The sequence below is a fragment of the Zootoca vivipara genome, chromosome 5 (assembly GCF_965207765.1).
Source record: "Zootoca vivipara chromosome 5, rZooViv2.hap1.1, whole genome shotgun sequence".
Lineage (NCBI taxonomy): Eukaryota > Metazoa > Chordata > Lepidosauria > Squamata > Lacertidae > Zootoca > Zootoca vivipara.
The window spans coordinates 48,605,967-48,628,356 of record NC_142588.1 but is presented as its reverse complement, the minus strand read 5'-3'; the positions used below and the strand labels follow the sequence as shown (position 1 = coordinate 48,628,356).

Genomic DNA, 22,390 nt, shown 5'->3' with positions numbered 1-22,390 from the left:
AAGTTTGTCATAGGTATGAGCTTTCGTGTGCATGCACACTTCTTCAGATACCTTGTGGAGTAGTTTGTCGTGCAGTAGTCCAACCAATTTTCAACAAAGACTGGATGGACACCACAAACCTAGCCAGGAACCCATCTTTTAGCCTAGTTTTTCTTAAACATTTGTTGTGAGGGGAGAACCACATACACTGTCTTGAGCTCCCCAAAGAAATGATAGTATATAAATGTAATCAATAATGACTATAATTTAGGGTATTTATATTTTACCATTTTGGTATATACAGGTTGATCCCAGGTGGAGATCAGAGTTTTGAGTGCCTTGTAAAGCTTAGATTTGTCCTTAAGAAGCCTGGTGCTTCTTAAGAAGAAGATAGAGTTTATAAACAATTGTTTGCAAATTGTTGCTTGCAATTTTAGGATGGTATATGTCTCCTCCCCAAATACATGATTTTATGACATGATTTTGAAGAATATGTTTCTTGATAACAATGAAGTGTAAGATAGCTTTCACATACAGTTTCTTAAGAGTGGTGTGATTTATTTTCTCTTATTTTTATCAGCAAAGTGACCATTAATTGCCCAGTTTGGTTAAGTCGTCTATATAGTTCAGATACAATGTACATGTATTTTATATGGAAAAAGATAGGTGGTGGCTGCTAATTTCCTATAGAGAGAGCTATCTGTTCTGACCAGTTTTTTTTCAAAATACAGAGTACTGTACTATGGCAATAAGTTGAAAGCGCTAGTTACATATTTTATTTTGCTTTATTTTTATTTATTTTTCTTGCTCGCTGTTTCTTGCTGAATTATATTGTGTAATACCATTTTTTTTTAATCCAGGAACTACCTGTTCTTTATTAGAAAATGCTTGTAGAAAATTTTAAATTGAGCTAAAACTGGCAACTGCAATTTTAATGGTATTCAGATTCAGCTTTAACTCTACTGTGAACAATTTAATTTAAGGAGGAAAAATGTTGAATTTTCTCTTGAGTGATTAATAGTTAAGTGAGGCAAAATACAGGAACTGTGAGCTTAACCTTCAAGGTAAAGGCTAACAGCGATGTTAAAGGTGATTACACAATTTCCTTCAAATAAACTGACAAGCAACATACACATTTTCTGTGACTTCTGCCCTCTTAAATGCGTACTTGCAAATTATTTGCCTGTTTACCTAAAAGAAGTTTGACTTAAACGTAGCATGTGTTATGGTCCAAATAGCCAACTGGTGGTTGGGGAATTTATGAAGTAAAAGCCTGATCAAATTTCTGATCTGCCAGATGATCAAAAATCATAAAATATTCCACATGCTAATGCAACCTTTTTATAAATCCACCTTCCCAGAATTTCTTGTAGTCCTACAAGGAAAAGCTAAGAGCACTTTTCTTTGCTGTTAGTGCACACAAACCATGGAGCAAATGTTGTTTCTTGCTCAGCTTGAGGATGCCAAGGAGGTGTGAAAGAAGACATTAAAGCTTCTCCGCATAAAGTATTCATAGATGTTTGTAAGGAAATTTGAACAGCTTCTAATAGCCCCAGGTAGTTAGATTTGGGTCCTCTTACAATTCTTTTCTTTATCAGTTTTCAAAGTATACAACAGTGGTAGATAGATAGATAGATAGATAGATAGATAGATAGATAGATAGATAGGTAATTTATTACGGTCAGAGACCAGCTTATAAAACACACTTGGGGGTACAATCCCAGAAGAAAAACAAACATTTAAAACATTGTACAACAGTAAATTTTAAATTTATAAATGTGATAAGCATATAGACACTTAAAAAACTTTGAGATAAGCTACCGCAGAGAAATCCCCAGAATCACCCAAGGAACCGAGTTTGGGGATTTTCTTAACAAACTAGTTTGGCTCGGGGGGTGGTCTGCACCTACAGATCTGTACACAGAATCTGGCGACCATCCAGGTCATCTTTTGAACAGGAGAAGATCGAATTTTTGCTTTTCCAGGAGGTTAGTGAGCCTCACCAGCAGGGGATCAATGGTCTCTCTACATGCCTCTTCATAAGAAGGACATCTAAAAAATAAGTGCTCTGGGCTTCCTATCTCCCCCAATGAACAGCCGCAAATTCTCTGAGCGTATGGGACTTTTTTAAAGGATCCTTCCAGGACCGGCGAGGGCAGAGCCGAGCTTCTGGCAAGAGTAAAAGCCCTTCTTGCATTTTTGGATACAAGAAAGAGGAGATAAGCTGCCGGTGCGACTATATCTCTTTCGATTTCTCCAATTTTGTAGTTGGGGCACCTTGAGCAGTCTTGTTGTCTCTCGGTGTCTCTGATTCTTTGCCTAACCGTAACTTTTACTTGGCCCAACGCCAGACTTAGAAGGGCTTGAGGGGCAAAACCCAGTTTCTGAAGGGTGGGGCTATTCCTCGGGAGAGCATATTCAATGTCAGCCATTTGTAGATCGATGTTAGGCAGATATAAGCCTCCACTCTCATCATCCCCGTTTCTAGTCTGACCCATGCATTTGGAAAGGATCCAAAAAGGAGCTGTACCAAAGTTTTGGCCTTGTCTGGCTGACCTATGTGCTCCTAGAAGCACTAAAGGGTCTTCGATATTTTCGAAGAAACGGTGCACAAGCAAACCAGCCTTCGGGAAATTGTCTTTATTTGAAAGGGTCCGTTTAGTTGAGAGCACATCCTTAAAAGTCACTACAGACCTATTTTGGCCGTTTCATGTGGGAGGAATTTTACATTCATGATATTGTTCGGGAAAATTTACTTTTCTTTGAGCATATGATGGGTGACCTCTATTTGTGGGTAGAATTGAGAAGGCAAGTTTGTGATTATTTAACGTTAGCTTCCAGCAAATCTGTGTTGTTTTGTCTTGAACCTTTTTTGTTGAGTTAGGATAATCAGGATTTCCTTGTGGCGCTGTGAGAAGGGTTGATTGCTTGGGAGCCGAGATTTCCTTCAGCTTTCCCGTTACCCCACTAGAGGGCGGTGTGTGTTCTACTAGGGCGTGGGGCTTTTCCTCAGAGTGCTTCATTGGTGCACATGAGTTTGTGATTTTCTTTTGGGTTGTAGAAGCCGAGTTCTTTGCTTATCTGTGTAGATAATGGCTTTTGAGTAACTCTTCATACATCCCTGACAGGTAGAAGATAAAGCTGTCAGGTGCTGTAACCTTGGGCTCTTTGGCCATTCCTCTGTCTCAGTTGGCTCAGTCGGGGGAGAGCGCCTTAATTTCTCTCCTGATCATAGCTGTCAAGTTCTCCCTTTTTAAAAGGGAAATTCCCTTATGCTGAATAGGCTTCCTTGCGAGAAAAGGGAAAACTTGACAGCTATGCTCCTGATAGGGAGGGTAGGGGAAGCTCGTTTAACCTGGTTTCTAGGTTTTACAGGAATAACTCCTGTTCCAAACTTGCCTCAGGGACCTCTTTGGCTAGCTCAGCTTGTTTTAATTCAGTTGCCAGGTCCACTCCTTCTCCTCCATGGATAGTTTTTTCCTCCCTTCTAGTCCAGGTGTGGTCAACGGACCACTCATGAGAATGGAGGTTTCCTGGATTATTTGCTTCATCAGCCTTGGGCTGAAAGTAGGTTGAAATTTTGGCCTGTTTTTTTCTTTGGGGGAGTTGTTACAGGTTGTGTTAGTGAAATTCCCTGTTCTTTGCAGCATTGTCTTGTAAGTACCATGCTCAGACTCGAAAATAAGGCCCACAATATTAAGGGCTTTGCAAGGGTTGTCAGGGGGAGAGTTCAAAGTTGATTTAAGTAGCTTCAAAAGGGAGGGGAGATTTGAAAGACCACCTGACAGCTCCCAGAGTCTTTTACTGATAAGAGTTGGTAGTTATTTTCATAGGTTGAGCCTTTTTATCAGTTAGAGCTCCTACTCATGCAGCAGAAACTCAGTAGAGACTTGACCCGGCACCGTCATCCCCCGGAAGTCTACAACAGTGTGTAATGGCTGGTGTTCCTTTATTTGGAAAACAAGAGGTGTCTTGCTGGGTAAGCAATGAGCCTTTACATTCAACTTAATCAATTTGGCCTTATGATACACATTCAGGAGTAGAGAAAAAAAGCTTTCCTCTAACCTGAGATGGGGTATTTTTATCCCCTGTTGAGATCTACTACTTTTTAAAAACAGGTATATGAGGAAAAGACCACAGAAACAAATTCTAGACATGCTGCACAAACAGGCAATGTAAACTATTTTTCTATTTAAAAAAAAATCCTTTACAACTACAAGTAAAAAATGGCCACAAATTTCCTACAGGCATCACATTTCATAAATATGGCCGCACCACAGGGGTGAGGAAAAGTTGTGTGGGAGAATATCCCTTATTGCAAACTAGTCAATAACAAAATTCAGGGCTCTAGATCCCTGAACTGGTGTCAGTTTCAGATAAAACACTTTCTAGATCTTTTTCATCCTTGCTGGTTCATCAAGTAAACACATAAAGGACTGCAAGAGAATGTGACATTTGTTTGCATAGTGATTAAAATGTGGCTGACTGATGAAAGGAAATAATTCAAGCCTAAAGATTTGTTGGAAGGATGGGCTCACATAAAGTCCCACCTTGCCTTTGTCAAAGCTGTTAGTTTCATTGGGAACCACATCTGACTTTCTACTCTGTGGAGTTCAATATATTTTAATATTGACAAAGGAGAATCTGGTAAAGTGCACAGTGTTGTTGTTTTTTGCTATGACTTCTACCTATCTTTTCCATGTTATCTTCAGTGTTTTCTGTGAAAACCTTGACATACATACCCTATTTTTATTCCATCCATCCAAGTTATTCAGAGTTATGTAAAGGAGTACAACCTCACTGTTCCCACACCACAACCTTGTGAGATTAGTTTCTTGTGTTGATCTTACACTCAGGGTTTCTTTCTACATCTATTAACTTGGAAAAAGTACTTTACTAGTCTCGAGTTATCAAGCAAATCTGACATTATTCTTTTTCAAGTTGCCCTAACTCCTTTAGTAGCCAGTGTGGTATCCTCCATATGTTGTTGGACAACAACTCCCATTGTCCCTGGCCTTTGGCCATGCTGGGTGGAGCTGCTGAGACTTGTAGCCCAACAACATCTGGACAGTGCCACATTAGCTACCACTGATTTAGTGGCTATGAACTCTTGGAAAGTATACACCCCTTCCTCATACCTGGGAGCTACTTCACGGTGGAAAAAATTGTCCAGGAATGAAAGTGAAACTTTCAATCCATCTGGTGGATTTACAGTGGTACCTCTAGTTAGCACTTAATTCGTTCCGGAGGTCTGTTCTTAACCTGAAACTGTTCTCAGCTGGAGGGGTGCTTTCGCTAATGGGGCCTCTTGCTGCCGCTGTGCCGCCGGCAAACGATTTCCGTTCTCATCCTGGGACAAAGTTCTCAACTCGAGGTAACTCTTTCAAGTTAGCGGAGTTTGTAACCTGAAGCGTTTGTAACCTGAGGCATTTGTAACTCGAGGTACCACTTTATTTCCAAAGTCCCTCTCTGAAAGAATTTCCTTGTTTAGTGTGTTCTGCCCTGGGGGTTGTGAGCAAGGTAGTCATTGTGGCTACCACGAACTTTGCTATTCAGGTCATTCCACTTTGTGTCAGCTCTGAGGAGCATCTACCAGTGAGCCAAAATTACTGTTGCTAAGTTTTCCAAGATCAAAGGCGAGTGGTTTTATTTTCCAGTGAACGTTAGCTTGAACAAAACATTTCTGTAAAGAATGCAGTTTAAACGCTGCCTATTACCTCCAGAAGGGAAGCAGCTGAGCAGAGATTCTTGTGTGATACAACACTCAGTACAGCAGGATGATTTGTCCTTTCCTTATTGCTAAGCATGACACTGGAATCTTCCGTTGTTTGTATGTACAGTACCTGTGAATAACTATCTTCAGCCGAATAAATGTTTTTGCTAAAATGACTAGTGAAGTGCCCAGCAAATCCCTTCTTTTTTTTTCAGCCGAGAGGCAGGACAATGAAAATGGCAGAAGGAAAAATAGAAAAAGAGGTTTTGGTATTAACAAGTGCAAGCTGATATGCTGGACTGGTATCAGAGATGTTTGAGCCCTAAGTGCATTTATCAGGTCAGATTTAATTGTGCTATCTAGAGAGGTAGGGTAGGAATAGTGGGGGAAGAAACCTTATTTACCTTCCTTTTCCAAGAAGAAAATAGCTACCTGAATAGCCTCTCGTACTCTGAGAGCTTAATTTCGAGTGAGTACATTTTCTAATACAGCTGAGTAGAACCAATAAGCTGTGTTGTACAACCACATTTTACAGAGTTGTACAGAGGTTACTCAGTGGGCGAACTGGTCTTGTACACCAAGGCAGATTCTTACTGTGTACCCTTATCCCTGCATCATGCAGAATGTGGAAACAGGAATAACTGAATGTTCATTTATACTGCAGCACAATTGGTTTTGGTTTTGGTTTTTTAAAGTATATGATGAGCAAAAAAGGGGGGAATGCAGAACACTCATTAAAAAAAAAAACCATGAACTTGCACTTTGACAATATCCTAAAGGGTTAGTGAAATACACAGTTAAGTGGCATGGAAGACAGAGGCCTGGGAAAATAGAGTGTTCTTTTATATATAAAGGAGATCCTGGGTGTTGAGGTGAGGCAGAAGGGCACACTGAAACTGATAATAATGTCCTTTGTAAGCCAATCTCAAATACCTCCTGTGGGGAAGACTGTAAGGAAGTCACTGGGGCATACTGCTTCCCCAGTTGGCACCAAGGTTTCCACCTTAAACCTGTGATACATGTTCCAACTAGATCTCAAAGCTCCTACATTTTGAGGATGGCGATGAAGATAGGGAAGGTTCCAAGGGGTGTGCTGTGAGTCAGTATGTTCTCTATCACTCTGATCACAATCAGACGAGCAGTTGTTTGGAGAGGAGACTTAGAGGCAGCTTGGCTGAGAGTGGAAGTCAGTGGAATATGTTTCAGTGTATGTGGAAGTTTTCCATGCTGCTAGAATTGCCTGCAGATGCCCTACTCTGTTTGGAATGCTTCTATCATAAAGACTGTTGCCCTCCTTTGGGGGGCTGAGAGGCAGAGCCTCACTTGGAGGACGAGGACTGATACCATGAAGGGAACTGGGCTTGAGACTAGATGAAAATGCTGTTTGTATGACTGAAGGAAAGAGAAGCCCCTCCTGTATTGACTTTGGGATGCTTGGCATTCCTTTTGTGGTCAGAAGGCTTTCTTTTCCTTCTTGGTTTTGATAAGAATATATTTCAGAGCCTTCTTCACAAACAGGCATAAGTCCCTGAAACATACTGAAGCTAGGTTGAAATGGTAAGCTGTCTGTATTTCGGTGCCACTTCATTCAACCAAACAACAAAAGTAACCAAAGTGGTGCATAGGGGCAGAAGGACAGAACAAGCATTCCTCATAACTTTTGGCACAAACAACTTCATTGTTCGGTGAAAAGCCAAAGTAGAAGTGTGCACTAGGGTGATGACTTTTTTACAACCTCATTTCCCTGTATCATAATTTGATGAGCTTTCATTAAAGATTAGATAAAATCTTACTTTTGATTTAAAAAAACCTCACGCACAAAATGATTTTAAAAAAATTATTCATCAGTTTTTTGACCATTTTTGAAGTCACTGTAAGCAGATATAAAATTGAACCCAAGCTTTAGAGTCACATATATACAACATTATATAGGGTCATCAAACACACAAGGAAGCTTTTTTTAGCTGCAGTAACAGTATAGACTCCGCTAGAGGACGATGTTTTGCTACCTCTCCTGTAGGTTCTTTTCCCAACATGTCTGGCAGGGTCTGCTGGCTGAGTTTTGAGGATCTAAAAAGGGGCTTTTACCTTGTGCAGGTGTGACATTTGTATACCCTATGTTTCTAAGAACACTCTCCATTGTGGAATGTGGTGTTGTGTCCAAATTTGATACAAAATATATATAGAATTGTTAATACAATTTTATGAAATGGTAAAACGGCATACAAAATAATTAAAAATGGTTTGTGCGTAACCTTTTTAAATATTTCAATGGAATATACCTCATTTTAGTCATTAATAGGCAAATGTTCATCCATTTGTGCTACAGGAAATATTTTTTGAGAAAAAAAATTAAAAAGTAATCACCCTAGTGTGGACCTTTCCAGAAACAAACTTTAAGCTTGATTTTCAGGGCCAGTGCAGCCTAAATGCTAAAATATTGATTGGCAAGGACCAAATTAGGAAATTCTCCTTCCCCTTTCAGTCAGATTATTATCATGGAATTAAAGGAACAGGTTGTAAGAAAGTGTGTATGTTATTAAGGCTGCAGTCTACCTACTTATCAGAAAGTAAGCCTTATTGAATTCAGTGGATTTCATGTCCAAGTAGAGCTGCATAGTATTTTACTTTTAGTTGGTTAAATTAGGATTTGTGTGGGGCAGCCAGAAATTCTGTTTTGTCAAGTCTAATTTTATTCAGGTGCTTGGGCAGCGTAACTTGGTAAAAAGTAAATACTGTATATAGCATGGTAATGGCAGTATAGTGAGTATAAACTAAGCTGTGGAGAAAGAACTCCTTTGTTTTTTTAGAGACTAGCACATCAGATTGTGCTTTTATACAGGCTATTAAAGAAAAACATATCCCTTTATAATTTTCCCCTGAAGTAGTATGTTTCTACTATCTCTTTTCGAATCTCCTGATGTTTTTACTTTAAGATATATATAATCAGGCAATAAAAGATGAATATCTGTACCTGTGAGGAAAAAAAGCATAATACTTTGACATCTGGAACATGTGTGTCTAATGCAAAGCTGCTTGCCTGTCCCTGTTTTCATCTTTCTGTGGGACAGTAGCAAAACACAGCTACAGTTACTTCACTGAATAAGGGCCTTGGGGAAAAAAATATGTTCTGGTGAACACACAAAGCACATCTTTGTTTCCTAAAATGGTGTTTCTAGACAGTATATCTGATTTCCATAACTCCACACCAGCTCTGTGCCAACCACAGCAGTTACATGTAACCCTGTTTAATTCCTCACTTTTTCTTCTCAATTTGGATAGTGGACACAAGAAGAGCTTTGCCTGCTGTGCTATCCCAGTGCAGCACACTAAGGAGTCTACTGATTCCGCTGTTAAGTAAAGGGGGGCAAGCTTTGCAGATGCCCAAGTAGCTCTTGATTTTAGTTTGGCTTGCTCACTCTGTTAGCTTATCCAAATATTTAAGGCCACGTGCAAAAATCCATCCTCCCCTACTCTAGATATCTATTGCAGCACCCTGAAAATACTATGCTATGTATCTGGATCTCCTGAATGTTCAGTTCTCCTGCTTTCAGCCTAGTGGCAAAGAGTGGGAGTTTCCTACACACATCTTTTTGCAATGCCAAAGCTACCTTTTTGTAGATTGATGTAAATATGCAGCCCTTGCATATGCAGCCAAGAGTTTGCTGGCCAGAGACAAAAGTTTCCATCCAGTCTGCAGTAGATGCATGTCAGCTAGCTGCACTGATGTATTTATTTATTATGATGCTGATGATTACATTTGTATCCCACCATTTTTCCCAAATAGCTCAAGGTGACGTACATGGATCCCCGTGTTCTACTTTATCATCACAACAATTATGTGATGTGGGTTAGACTGAGAGACAGTAACTGGCCCAAGGTCACCCAGTAAAATCTGGTTCCTCAAGTCCCAGTGGAACACTCTTAACCACAACAGCAATAATAGTGGTCTCAGGGAACTCTTGACCTGAACAACACTTCACATGCTTGCATCGGCCATCCAACATGGTACACATGAGAGTATTCTTACTCTTCTTTAATATTTCCCATCAAAACAGTAGTTCCAGACAGTAAATACTATAGCTGCTTGTGCACCTGGTGCCAATTTGTTACATGATAAGGCTATCCCTTATCATTATTAATTTTAAACTACAGTCTCACCTACTTGGTTGTCTAAAATGAGAAGAAGAGGAATAATTGGAAACATATATAGTGGACACATTCCAAACAGCAAAAGCCACATACTCATTTAAATTCTACCATTTTGTCAAAGCTTCCCCAACATAATTCTCTATTGTTCCTATTATCACTTGCCTAATGCAAGACAAAGTGTTGGGAAATTCCTGTCTGGCACTTACAAGGTGTTTTTAAAAAGAGAAAAGCAAAAGTCAAGAGGATGCAGAGAGCAGAAGGAAACCACGAAGGGGGAGAAGTATTTAAGAGAAACTTGAGAAAGTTGCAGAGATAGGGTGGGCTGGCAAAAGGGATTACTGCTAGCGTTGGATAAAGAAGAAAACAAGTTTTGGAACAAAAGCAGTCAGCTGTGTACCATCTCACGTTCTAAACTCAAATTAGCAGGTTAGAGGAATGACTCTCATAGAACTTACAACTGTCAAAAGTGATTTATTCCACTGGGATGAGAAAAGCAAATGGAATTTTGTTCCCATCCAGGACATATTGCAGTGCTGTATCTCCACCGCTCTAATGTAATGAATGCCAAATTCAGATGAAAGCAATGCCTTGGACTTAATAATATTATTTGATATGAAACATTCTGCATTAGATAATTGGAACTAATCCTAAAACTTCGGGAATCAATTGCCTATTTTTAGGATTGCAGCTGACATTAATTACTCATAATGCAATATGCCAAGCAGGCAGTTTACACTGTTCTCAGTATAATGTTTATAAAGTTTAAGAACTGACTTGCAAAAGGCAAAGAGACAAAAAAGAGATGTCAATCAATGAAGAATGAACTGAAGATAGAAGGGATTGCTGGGTGAGAAACAGTAACCCCACCCTCCCCCAGATTACTGAAAACCTTCCCTTTAGCTTGTCCGCCTTCAAAAGCTATACCATTCACACACTTCCCAACTGTTCTACACAGCCACATAGATTAGCAATTTGCTTCTTAAAGCCAATTATATGTGAACTTTTCAGCTTAATTAGACAAGCCTTTCCACATTTGATACCTGAATATATGAAGTACACATAGCTCTTTCTAAGAGGATATCAAGGCTTGATCTGAATTCAGGGATTTTCCTCTGAATGGCCAAGTCCTGTACCACCAAATTCTGTACCAAAGATGAACCTCTTCTCCGCATCATCTAACTCAGCAGAAGAAAATGATGTGCTGCCCTGTCATTTCTTAATAACACTGTATTTTTCTGTCATACAATTAGAAAATACATTATGGCCTGCCTGCTGGCTGTTTAGCCTTATTACATTTCCACATTTTTTCATATTTCAAGCAAGCTGACCAGATAACATTAATGAATAGGATGTAGATGGGGGCATTTGTAGAGGGAAATAATAAACATACTTATATATTAACAAGTTAATTCAGTCTGGAGCCAAACAGGTAATTTTCTTAGTAGCATTTTCCCCCTTCTTTTTTCTCATTCAGCTAAGACAGGTTAAACTAGGAGTGCAGTCACCCTGTCTACAGAGCTTGACTTGGCTTGCATACCAGGGGCGAATTTTCCTCAGACAGACAGCAAGATGATCTGATTGGCTTCATTCCAGAGCATGCTCACAAAGGCTCCTTTGATGAAGGGATCCTTGGTAACCACTGTACCAAAAGCTGCCTACCACCCCCTTTTCAAAGATGCCCATTTACAGTAATACAGAAAGGAGGTGGGGGAGATTTACAAGAGAATAATTATGCTGCTCAAGTTAAAGATTGGGAGAGAGAGGGAAGGGGAAGTAAACTGCTGAATGTTGAAGAAGCTGGCTGGCAACAAAGCATGAACATCAGGAATGTACAATTAAGCTCATTAAAGCATCATCATTTTGCTTATCAAAGAAGGTAGAGTGAGAGTATGCTCAAGCTCAGCAGCTATTAGAGATAAGGAGGCATAACTATCTATTTGGCCTCCTTTTTTTTTGCACCGCAGAATGATACACCCAAACTAGCAACAGCACACTTGATTATTTGACTTAACTGCCTTCTGCACTGGAGAACGTGTTAGTGGTAGCTCATTACTGTTTCTATGAAAGGAAAGTAGTAGATAGAGCAAACCGTGGTCAGTATGGTTTTGCTTTACATCTGCTGATATCTTCCTGCCTTTCTCGAGCTTGCACCTCTTTGCAATCTCCCGTTTTTGTTCTCACCACAGATGTCTATCAGGTCAAGACTTCTAAGGCTTTCCCAACCTGTGGGCAAGGTGGCATAGATTGTTAGAGTTTCCTCTTTCCTCAACATCTGCATGAATTATGATCTTCATTGGTATCAGTGATTTAGGAAAGCAACTAGGCTGCCTCCTCAGCTTACTAGAAATGGGGGGTGGGGTGGGTTTGCTTGAGGAGTAGTAATACATGACATAATAACTTGTGTACCTGAGACATTCAAACTCACCCACATTTACCACTCTCCCTTTCTCTCTAGCCCAAGGTTTTACCATTCATAACTTGGCAGAAGACAGTTCACATCAGAGTCCTTTTGGAGCTTAATAGCAAGAGGAGCAAAGTAAACAATGACCTATTGCTAGTTATGGCGGATGGAGTTCTGTATACATGCGGGCTGCAGTCTTTGCCACAGGGGTGAGGAAACCTTTTCAGCCTGAGGACAGCAGTTTTTCATGGGCAACTTTCAGGGGTCCACTTGCCAGTGATGGGTGGGAAGGACCAGAGGTAGGCTAGGCTATGATTGGCTCAGTATTTACCAGAGGCAAAGGTGGATAGAGCAAGAACTGCAAACCTTACCATTCACAGTAGACAATAGTCAACTTACGCAAAAGTCAAACATTTCTGACTTCTGTGGGAACTTTCTGACACCACACCCAACTCTCTGTCTAGGCAGGCAAATGGCATTATCACAATTCTAGGGCCCAGTGCTGCCCAGCAAGGGCATTTGAAGAGGGCATGGGGCAAGGCTTCTGAGGGGCATAGCCTGGTGAGAGTCCAAAGGGCCAAATAGAGAGGCCCAGAAGGCTGCATTTGGCCTCTGGGCCTGGGGTTCCCATCACCGCTTTACATAATGTCTATCAAATGTGTGGTTCATCAAAATGTGTTTTTTTTGGGGGGGGGGTATATCTAAACATGACATAAAATGGTTTTCATGTCTTGGAATTTCCAAGATTCCACACTCCATGTTAGCCTCCCTCTCTACATAAATCCTAAGGTCTGTATTTATACCTTTATAGCAGAGTTGTTAACTTCTGCCTTTTGCATGGCTGGAATGTAGCAAACTGTGCAAGATAAAAGTCAAACCTACTTTTTTTCTTCCAGCCCCACCCACCAGTGGCAAGGGGCCCGCAGAGGGTTACCCATGGGAAAACATGGTCCAAATCTGAAAAAGGTTTCTCACCCCTGCCTTATAGTTATAAAATGCATTTTTACCTTCAGAAGTTTCTAGAATTAATTAGCAATGGATCTTAGTTTCTCCCCTTTGTTTTACTCTGTTGTCAATATTTGCCTATTGGTGTGTGGTTGCGTACTTGTTTGTTTTTGAATAATTTTTGCTTTAGCACATACTCAATTATTCCTTCTCTACATTTAATTAATAATGCATTCTCTCTCTTTCTTGTTAAAAAAATAATTTTAAGTTGCAATTCAAAGAAAGGAAAGGAATATTGGATGAACTATCAGTAAGGAGTGCTTGTTGCAGGGCCATTAGCAAAGCATATAGGCTGTTACTGCAAGACTGTAAATCAGTTCGTTAGTGTGTGAACCTGATTTAAAAAGTATATCCATTGTCAGAAGCTTTTTTCACTAAAATTCTTGTTTTGATTACATATATCTTACAAATATTGTGCTGAGTGTGAGCACAACCCATGTAGGCTAACATGCATATTACTAGATCAGGTGGGAAACCTGTGTTGGGATTCATTCCCCATCTGCAGTCATAGGGTTATTGTGTATCATATGACTTGTATGTGTTTTCATTCCCACAGAGTGGAAGTGACGTAGACAGGATGTTTGTCTTACTGTGTTCCTACATGGGACTGTTGTTTTCCTTTTTTCTTTCTCTTTACTGGCTGTGATGCCAGAGAAAGGGAGCCATGATGTAGAGCTCCCAGTTTGTATATATGTAAATAAAGCAGTTAAGCCTTACTTACTGACTTGTGTGTTGTTCATCACGTTTGTGAGAGCAATCGCATATTTGGCCTGTGGGACTAGTCTAACAGCTGGCCCCCGGGACGGCCGAATTATTGACAACCTGTGACCTTTTGTGGCCTTGGCATTCCCAGGCAGGCAGAAGGAAGAAATGTTTTATTAAACCCTAATCATATGTGGCTGGTAGACAGCATTCAGCATGGCATGTTGCAGATTGTGCAGGCCTGAAGTAAATGATGACTTTGTTGCTTTCCCTATCATGGGTACCCACCTGTATTGTAGGTTTCTTTTGATCAATGAGATAATGTAGTGCCTCCCATATTATTGTTTTGACTTATTTATTTATTTATTTGAAATTATATACTGCCCTATACCCGGAGGTCTCAGGATGGTTCAAATTTAAATTTAAATGCTGTTCCAGGGGGGGGACCTCTTCTCAAAGCTGTTTATGAAAAATATATATACACCCAAATTAAAAGCAAAAAAGTAATATAATATAATAACCTGCAAAAAACAACCATTTCATTTCAGAACAAAACTAAAAAGTGCAAAACTCACAACATAATATAACCCTACAAAAACACAGCACTGTTTCTACAACACATTTTAGTCACTGAAAGTCACTGTAAAAAGATGAGACTTTTAATGCCTGTTTAAAATGCCTGAAGGATAGTACTTACCTAGTTGTGTTCCACAATAGTGGATCCACAACCAAGAAAGCCTGATTCCTGGATGACCAGTGGTCAGGGGTGGTGGGTCTTGTAACCCAACAAAAGCTGTTGTTTACGGCTGCTCTAAGTTGTAGCTAAGCAGTGATGTTGTAGAAGAAATCAGCTCCAGTCCAGGAAAAACAGCATTGTACCTCATTTTATGAATGAGACATACAGCAGTCCACAGGAGTTACAGATTAGCAGCAAATTAGAGAAAGGTGAGAGTATGTAGGGCTTGGGGGGGGAGAGAGAAGGGAGTCTACTTGGTGCCAAATTAGAAACACTTAAACTGGGGTGTGAGGAAGGGTGTGTCAAACTACTGATATTTCTGAGTAGTTGCATACATGTATTATCCGCCAACCTTTGAGGCTTTCTTGCCACAATTCATCTTTAGATATTGCCTTCCTCAAAAATCCCATAATACCCATCTAAAGCTCTCAAGCCTTATTTAACTCGCATTGTTCTAGAAATGTTCACATTGAATACAGCAGACTTGTTTAAACGTGTGTTCTGAATACTACAGTGAAAGGTGTGTGTGTGTCATCATACAGTGCTGTTTTATCCTGATGTCTATATGGTTTGGAGACAATGGTAGCCTTCCTTAACAGCACTCCCTTTCCATTCCATCAAACCTTCCTGGTATGTTGCTACAGAAAATCAGTGAGTTACATTCATATCCTGGGAAGCATGTTGATGTAGCCAAAATTTTGAGGTCTTGATGTGATGTGTCACTAACACACACACACACCATTCTGTTTGAATAGTTTCTTCTAAACAGTTAATACAAATCTTCTTTTTAATGAGATATTCATTCATTCATTCATGCCCATGTGAACTGCCCAAGCAACTCTTCAGCACACAAATTCCCCTCCAGCACTTCATTCTGCACATAGCTTAAGACATGTAAAAAGGGTGCTCTCAGAAGATGGATAAAGCCATCCTCATTTTCCTTTTTCATGGTTTAAGATGCAATCTTAATTCACAAATGTTTTGCATTGCACGTTATAAACTGTAGCAATGGCAAGATTTAAAAATGAGAGAGAGAGAGAAGATATTCATACTTTCCAGGCCTTGCAAGTTGGCTGGCTGGTTGAGGCCTCTCTTTTTTTTATATTCCAAAAATACTATATCCTAGTCCAGGACAACAGCAGTTTCAGCATCACACGTTTTTACGTTGTTTGCAGAATTGTTGCTCAACGTGGTGGTGATGACAGGCAGCACATCCAGCTCTGCCTTTTTACATCCTGCCTGAGCAGCACAAACATTGTTATGATTATATTTAGTTATTAGCTAGCTGGTTGATAGAATGCTACAAAAAACGCATTCCATCTAGTTTTCATTAACATTTCACACTCACAACACTTCCGTCAATGTAAACGTAAAGAACAGCTTAACATTTATCAAAAAAACAAACAAATATATTGTTTGGATTCTGGATGGAACTTTAGTTCAAGTGGTATAACCAAGAAACAGTAGCTTTTAAAAACCGTATATCTAACATGTTTGGATATCTTCATTAAATAATAAAACACAACTCTGTCTTTTGAATAAAATTTATCAGTGTCCCTTATACTATATTCCTGATACTGTCATGTTTATTTTAGTAAAGGGTTTTCATGTGGCATATACATTGTAGAAAAGGGGGGGGGACTCATTAGATAACACTACTGTTGAGGAAATTAATCAATTTGCAAGTAACATCTAGCTTAATTCTGTCATTTAAAGCAAGCTTTGAGTTTCTCATCCCATATTACCCAAAGACCCGAAGGTAAAGCAATTTCCATTGGAAGAGTCTGATTCATTTGCCCCCATGCTGTGCAACAGAGGTCATTTAAACACAGTGCTTGAAAGCAGCTGCCTTTTTGTGCCAGTATCTAATTTTCCACATTTGTAATAGATCAAAACATTTAGATTAGGTTGAGCCACTCTATCATGATGAAGGAGGTTTGGAGCAAACTACGTAAAGAGCTGACATAGCGGGAGAATAGATGACTTCTCAAAGAATCCAAAGACTTGTTGATAGGTACCACATCTACCATCACTCTAATCAAGCGAGCAAGGCACATGACTTTTCAATGGAAGTTTGTAAAAATTAATTAGCCGCAGAAATGCTTGATGGAGATTAATGCTTCAGTGAAGTCTCTGAGTAGAATGACCTCACAATTTCCCCCCGCTGCAATGTGACTTTCCCCAATCATAACACATAGGGTAGCCACATGAAATGGGTTCTTGCCAATGGATTCAATATATGTGATAGATTTGTTGTTTATGTGCCTGGGTGTAGCAGCAGCAGCAGCCAAAGCAGCTGCCACTCCACATTAGTGGGCTCCTCTCCTCGGTCCTTCGCCAGCCGTGAGCTCTTGGGACACCAAGGAGTAGCAGCTGTTGCATCACGGGCTACACCAGTGGGGAGGCAGAGGGAGGAGGAAGAGGTGACTCATGTTTACCCAAGGAAACATGAGTGGCATCACCTTCCACCAATCAGGTTTCTGTGTCTCTTTATGTCGCCATCTTCAGCTACGCAGCATTAACAGCAGCTTCCCCTTCGCTTTTAGGATGACACTTTAAAGATGACGCTTTTAGGATGACGCTGATTCACTTTTAGGATGACGTTGGACATAGAGTCAATCAGTGCTTTGCTCGCACAGCCATCCTTCCTCCATGAGCTACAAGGGGTGTACAGAAGAGTTTTTATCAGGGAGCAAATGAAACATCCTTCTTCCTCATTGGCTTCTTCTCTACTGTGTTGCTATGCCTACGGCCCCTGAAACAGTGCGTTGATTGGTCAGGCCACTGTCTTCTTAGGAGGCAGGATGGTGCGAGCCTGTTGCTGGGTCGTTCCTTCTGTTTGACTGGAATTTTGCACTGGCTGAGGCCAAGTTCATTATTATTGCTGTTATTGTTATTTTGTTGCTTCCCTCCTCCCTCTCTCAAGCCAGCCTCCTTTTGATTTAAGATGACAAAGCCAGCGAAGAAAAGGTAAGAAGCAAAACTTTGAGGGGAGGAGAAGGAAAAGGAAGGAAATGGAATCCTGTTTGTACTGAAAATAAAATGCCAGCACCAAATGAAGTACATGATGCTGCTGACATTTTTCTATAATTTTGAAGGAAAATGTAACAATCCCTTGCACATTTTTTCTTTACAACAATCCTGTGAGGGAGGTTAGGCTGAGATGTTGTAATTGGCTCAAGGTGACAGGAGTATGAATGTATATGAGATACACGTGTGCAGGAGATCAAACATGGGAGAAGCTTCCCAAAGTAGAATAGATAGTCCCTATTTTCATCTGAGAAATGATGAAGAGGTGAAATCCAACAAATTCATATGACGTTGATTATAAAGTTTTGGCAAACCTGGGCTTTCTGGATAGTTGGCTCCCATTGCATGTCCCCTGCAGCTAGTACCATTATTTCAGTGTTCCAAAGCTCCGTTACAAAAGCCAACATTTCCAGGAATAGTACAGGAGAAAAATACATTGGTGATCTTAAAGAGTGATAGACTTCACTGGCATCTGCACCCTCACCTTCTCCTGACAACATTTCTGTAACTTACTATGTTTCATCCAATATATGCTGAAAAATATAAACCCTCAAGTAATGAGGGTTGTTAGTATAGTGTTTGTATCATGGTTTACCTATTCATTTGGACCTTCAGCAGCTAATAGTGTTCCTGCACTGAAAGTTGTGTTGCTACCTGAGAAGTGCAAGTAACATTTCCTTTGTCTCCAAAAAGCCCGTAGTAGAGTACGTAACTGTAATGAGATTCGGAAACAAACATAGAGTCCACCAACATTTTGTACAGCAGCCTCTGGCTTTTCTCTGTTTTAGCATCCCAGTGTGATCTTAGGGCAAGTCTGCAAAATACCAACTTTTATGAAAAGGTTAACCAAATAAAGCAGGGACGTCCAACTCCCAAGAGACTGTGATCTACTCCGGGGGGGGGGGGGACTAGCAGTGATCTACCCATTTTGGGGGGGGGGAGGCAAAGTTGTTGGGCTTTTTTTTAGGGGAGACAGCTTTTAATCAAATAACGAGGAAATCCCAACAGTGGTAACTCCATTTTCCGTTCTTCAAATAATGCGTGAATACAGGAAATAGCGAGGAAAATGTGCCCGTGATCGACTTATATCAACCAGGGGTCGACCTATTGATCATGGTCAACCGGTTGGACATCCCTGAAATCAAGGAATGTCTCTAAATTATAACCTATTAGTACGGTACGTGTCTTCTGTCACCTTTGATTTGTCCATTCACCTTTTGCATAATAGAGTTCTGAGACTGCTTATTGTTAAACAGGGCATTCTAAGTATATCCACTTCATGAATGTCCCAATAGTGCTAGAGGGTAGTTTTTCCCCCTCTGGATTATGTAGTATCTAGCCCTACCACAGTTGGAGAGCAAACAGCCAGATACTTAAATAGGGGCACCAAGAACTCTAGTATCTCTAATACTTCCTAATACCCGGATAGGATGCTGGTGCTGAAACAAGAAGCACTCTTTGATGAGGATTTTTCAGAATAAAACTTCCCCAATGGAAATGAAAATTAAGGCTGTGTAAATGTGCATCTCTACACGTTAAATAAAATAATTGTTTAGCTCTAGGGCTGGTAAGGTAAACTTGAAATTGTGCGTGATCAATGCCTGATAAAATGGTAATGCCCATGGAGTGGGTGTTCTGAGAGAGATTTTCAGTGGTCAGTGGGTTGGGCTTCAGGAACCATCACAGCTGTTCACTCCTGTCTTTGGCCAGCAGACGCAGAAGAGATTAATAATTTGGCATTTCCCTGCCATTGTATTGTAATACCAATGTTACGTTCTAGTATTACGTAGGCATAGATACATGTCCCTGGCTGTATAGAAATACTTACCAAAAAAGAACATCCTGGATTAGACCCCTCACTCTGCCCCATCTAACAAACCATCATGGCAGCAGAAAATATAGCATTTAGGTTATCATCATTGTCTCATTAAGAAAAACAAATGGAAGACCCAATGAATTAAAATTATTGAGAAGCATTGTAACTTGATAGCAATCAGAAATTTTGTAGTTCCCCCAAATAGTAGCAAACTAAAATTAACAATAACAAAAAAAATAATGCCCAACCACTGTTAATAATATTACTCTCCATCAATTTCTTTTCACAGCTACAACTGCTACTATTTTATATTAATTAAGCACCAAATGTGTGCTGAGCATTCAACTACTATTTCCAATGATCATAAGCAGGAGGTGCACTTATTAAAGCCATTATATAAATGGAAGCTTCACAGGCATTATGCCTCAGGATGCCAGTTGCTGGAGGGCCATTGCATCCTGCCATGCTTTCGAGCTTCCTAGCAATATCTGAGTAACTAAGTGTTGGAAACAGGACAATGAAGTAAATGGAACTTGATCTGATCCAGCAGGTCACTTCCTATGGTTATAGGATTTCATTGTTTGATAGCCATAATGCAGCCCACATTTATGAGCTGAGGTACAGTAACACAGTAAGAAGAGTTTGCTGGGCATTTTAACTCAGAACATTCATACCTCATAGAGATGAATCTGCAGACTTAGTTAGTACACAAAGAAGTGTCTACAAAACACTAGCCAGTAGTGTTTCTTTAATTCTACAAGACACGAGTTTTTAACCTCTTTAGTTTTTGTTTTAATTATTATAAGACATGCAAGATTCGGTCCTGGAAAATTTGGAAAGCAAATATATAAGGATAAACATAAACTACGTAAATTGAAACATTTATCAGTCCCCAAAATAGTCCCAGATGTTTACAAGTTGTCTGCTTTCAAAATCCAAGCCTGAAATCATAATAAATAATCACAATTAAAGAATAACTGTGTGGGGGTTGGTTTTTTAAAAAAAGAAAGAAATCCAGCCATTGAAACATTTCAACAAAGCATTCTATGGCAAAGGGAACTTGTTCATTTTGCTTTACATCAGGCCAATAATATTTTAAAATTAAAATACAAAGCTTAAGTTTTTGTTCTGGCTGCGGTTTCCTTAATAAAGCTAAATGATCATTATCATCATCTTAAGAATCAGAACATTTGTTGTTAATTAATTTATACAGCTGTCGTTACAACTCCTCTGTTATTCATACTTGAAGTGTTTGACTGCCATAGATTTTCTTCCCCTTTCTGGCAAAGCTCCAGTGAAAGCCTGGGACTTATTAAGCTGACTTGGTGCAAAGTCTATTGATTGTGGCCTCAAGGGTAATAACTAAATAGAGCTGGAGCAACAAGTCAATAACACCATTGTTGCTACAGACTCGATTCACTTGAGGAGTGTGATTGTTTTACAGTGGCCAAGAGTAATCATAAGCAGATCAGCATGTTCGACAGGCTCTGCACCATGTTAGTGCTGTGGCTTGTTTTAAAGCTTTCAGCAGGATCACTGGAGAATCAGGGTGGGGTACAGGGATTAGGAACCTTGTAAAATCCTTCATTACAGCTAAAAGGTTTCAGCTTTGCTTTTAACAGTGAACAACTAAAGAAAATACCATGCTGTTGCAGTGTAAGCCATGCTAAACGCATTTGATGATCAAATCTACAATGGAACGGCTCTCCCTCACCCCCTCAAGTTACTGTGATTGCACAGTGTAGTAATATGCACTCTGCTTATGGTTTTGTGTTTTCTTTAACCTGTTGACCATACAACAGAAAAGGGAAAGAGGAAACACAAAACAGGGGATGGGAGTGCTGATTTCTAACTAATTTTATTAATACTTAGTTCCAACTGGAATATCACAAAAATCTTCCCTGTTGTACAAAAAAAAGAGAGAGAGATGCAAAAAAGTATAAATAAGTTCTGCTGTAAGAGTGCAGTTGTTAAACATGTGTCTGAGAAGGGTACAGCATGTTGGCTACTTGCATGTTTTTGGCATTATTCATTATGCCCAAAGAAGAACAAACCTTGACTACAGCTCATGGTTAGTGAGGAGAGAGCTTAACCATACATCCTGGTTCAGATGACACACAAAGTCTAGCTTTGGCTTAGGTCAGTGTGGCACAGCAGTATTAAAAACCAAGTACTGTAGGAGTAAATCAAGGGACGCGGGTGGCGCTGTGGGTTAAACCACTGAGCCTAGGGCTTGCCGATCAGAAGGTCAGCGCTTCGAATCCCTGCGACAGGGTGAGCTCCTGTTGCTCGGTCCCAGCTCCTGCCAACCTAGCAGTTCGAAAGCACGTCAAAGTGACCTGCCTCACTTTTGAGCTCCAAAAATATTTAGATGGCTGTAGGAAGTTTTATTTGCCTTTACATTTATTTAATAGTAATTGAGCAACACTAATTATCTATATCAGAGCAAGGAAAGGAAAAGAAATACTTTACATCGCATTAGAAAATTTTAATAAATAGTAAATTTATATAGAAATAAATATGAAGAGAAACTGTGCCCACTCCTACTTGGCACACAGTCACAGGAGCAATTTTCTGTCAGGTTAATGTAGTTTGAATGAAGGTATTCTGTCTAATCTACATAGGTTCGTTTTTGTGATCCAAGCAAACTTTGACATATCAAACCAACCTACAGCTTAATTAGCTCTGACATAAGATGCAAATATGTAGGAGAGATTCTTCTGCAGTCTGACATGTTTTCATTTTTTAAAGTTGATTTTGGGGATAATTTTAATGTATGCAAATGATTATTATATTGGAGCCCGTTTTAAAAACTCAGCTGGGGGGGGGGAGAGAAAGACACTTTCAAAATATGCA

At 39.9% G+C, this 22,390-nt stretch overlaps 1 protein-coding gene across 5 annotated transcripts in view; it reads left to right on the top strand.

Annotated features, from left to right (window-relative positions):
* Window positions 1–22,390, top strand: part of VTI1A (vesicle transport through interaction with t-SNAREs 1A) — a 223,865-nt gene that overhangs the window by 175,015 nt on the left and 26,460 nt on the right. The window contains exon 9 of one of the 5 annotated variants that reach the window (XM_088670585.1): window positions 12,300–12,426. The exons of the other annotated variants lie outside the window; for them this stretch is intronic. Within the exon in view, the coding sequence (XP_088526711.1) occupies window positions 12,300–12,321 (22 nt within the window). The 3' untranslated portion in view covers window positions 12,322–12,426. Of the gene's footprint in view, window positions 1–12,299; window positions 12,427–22,390 lie in introns of those variants that run through there. 5 annotated transcript variants of the gene reach the window in all.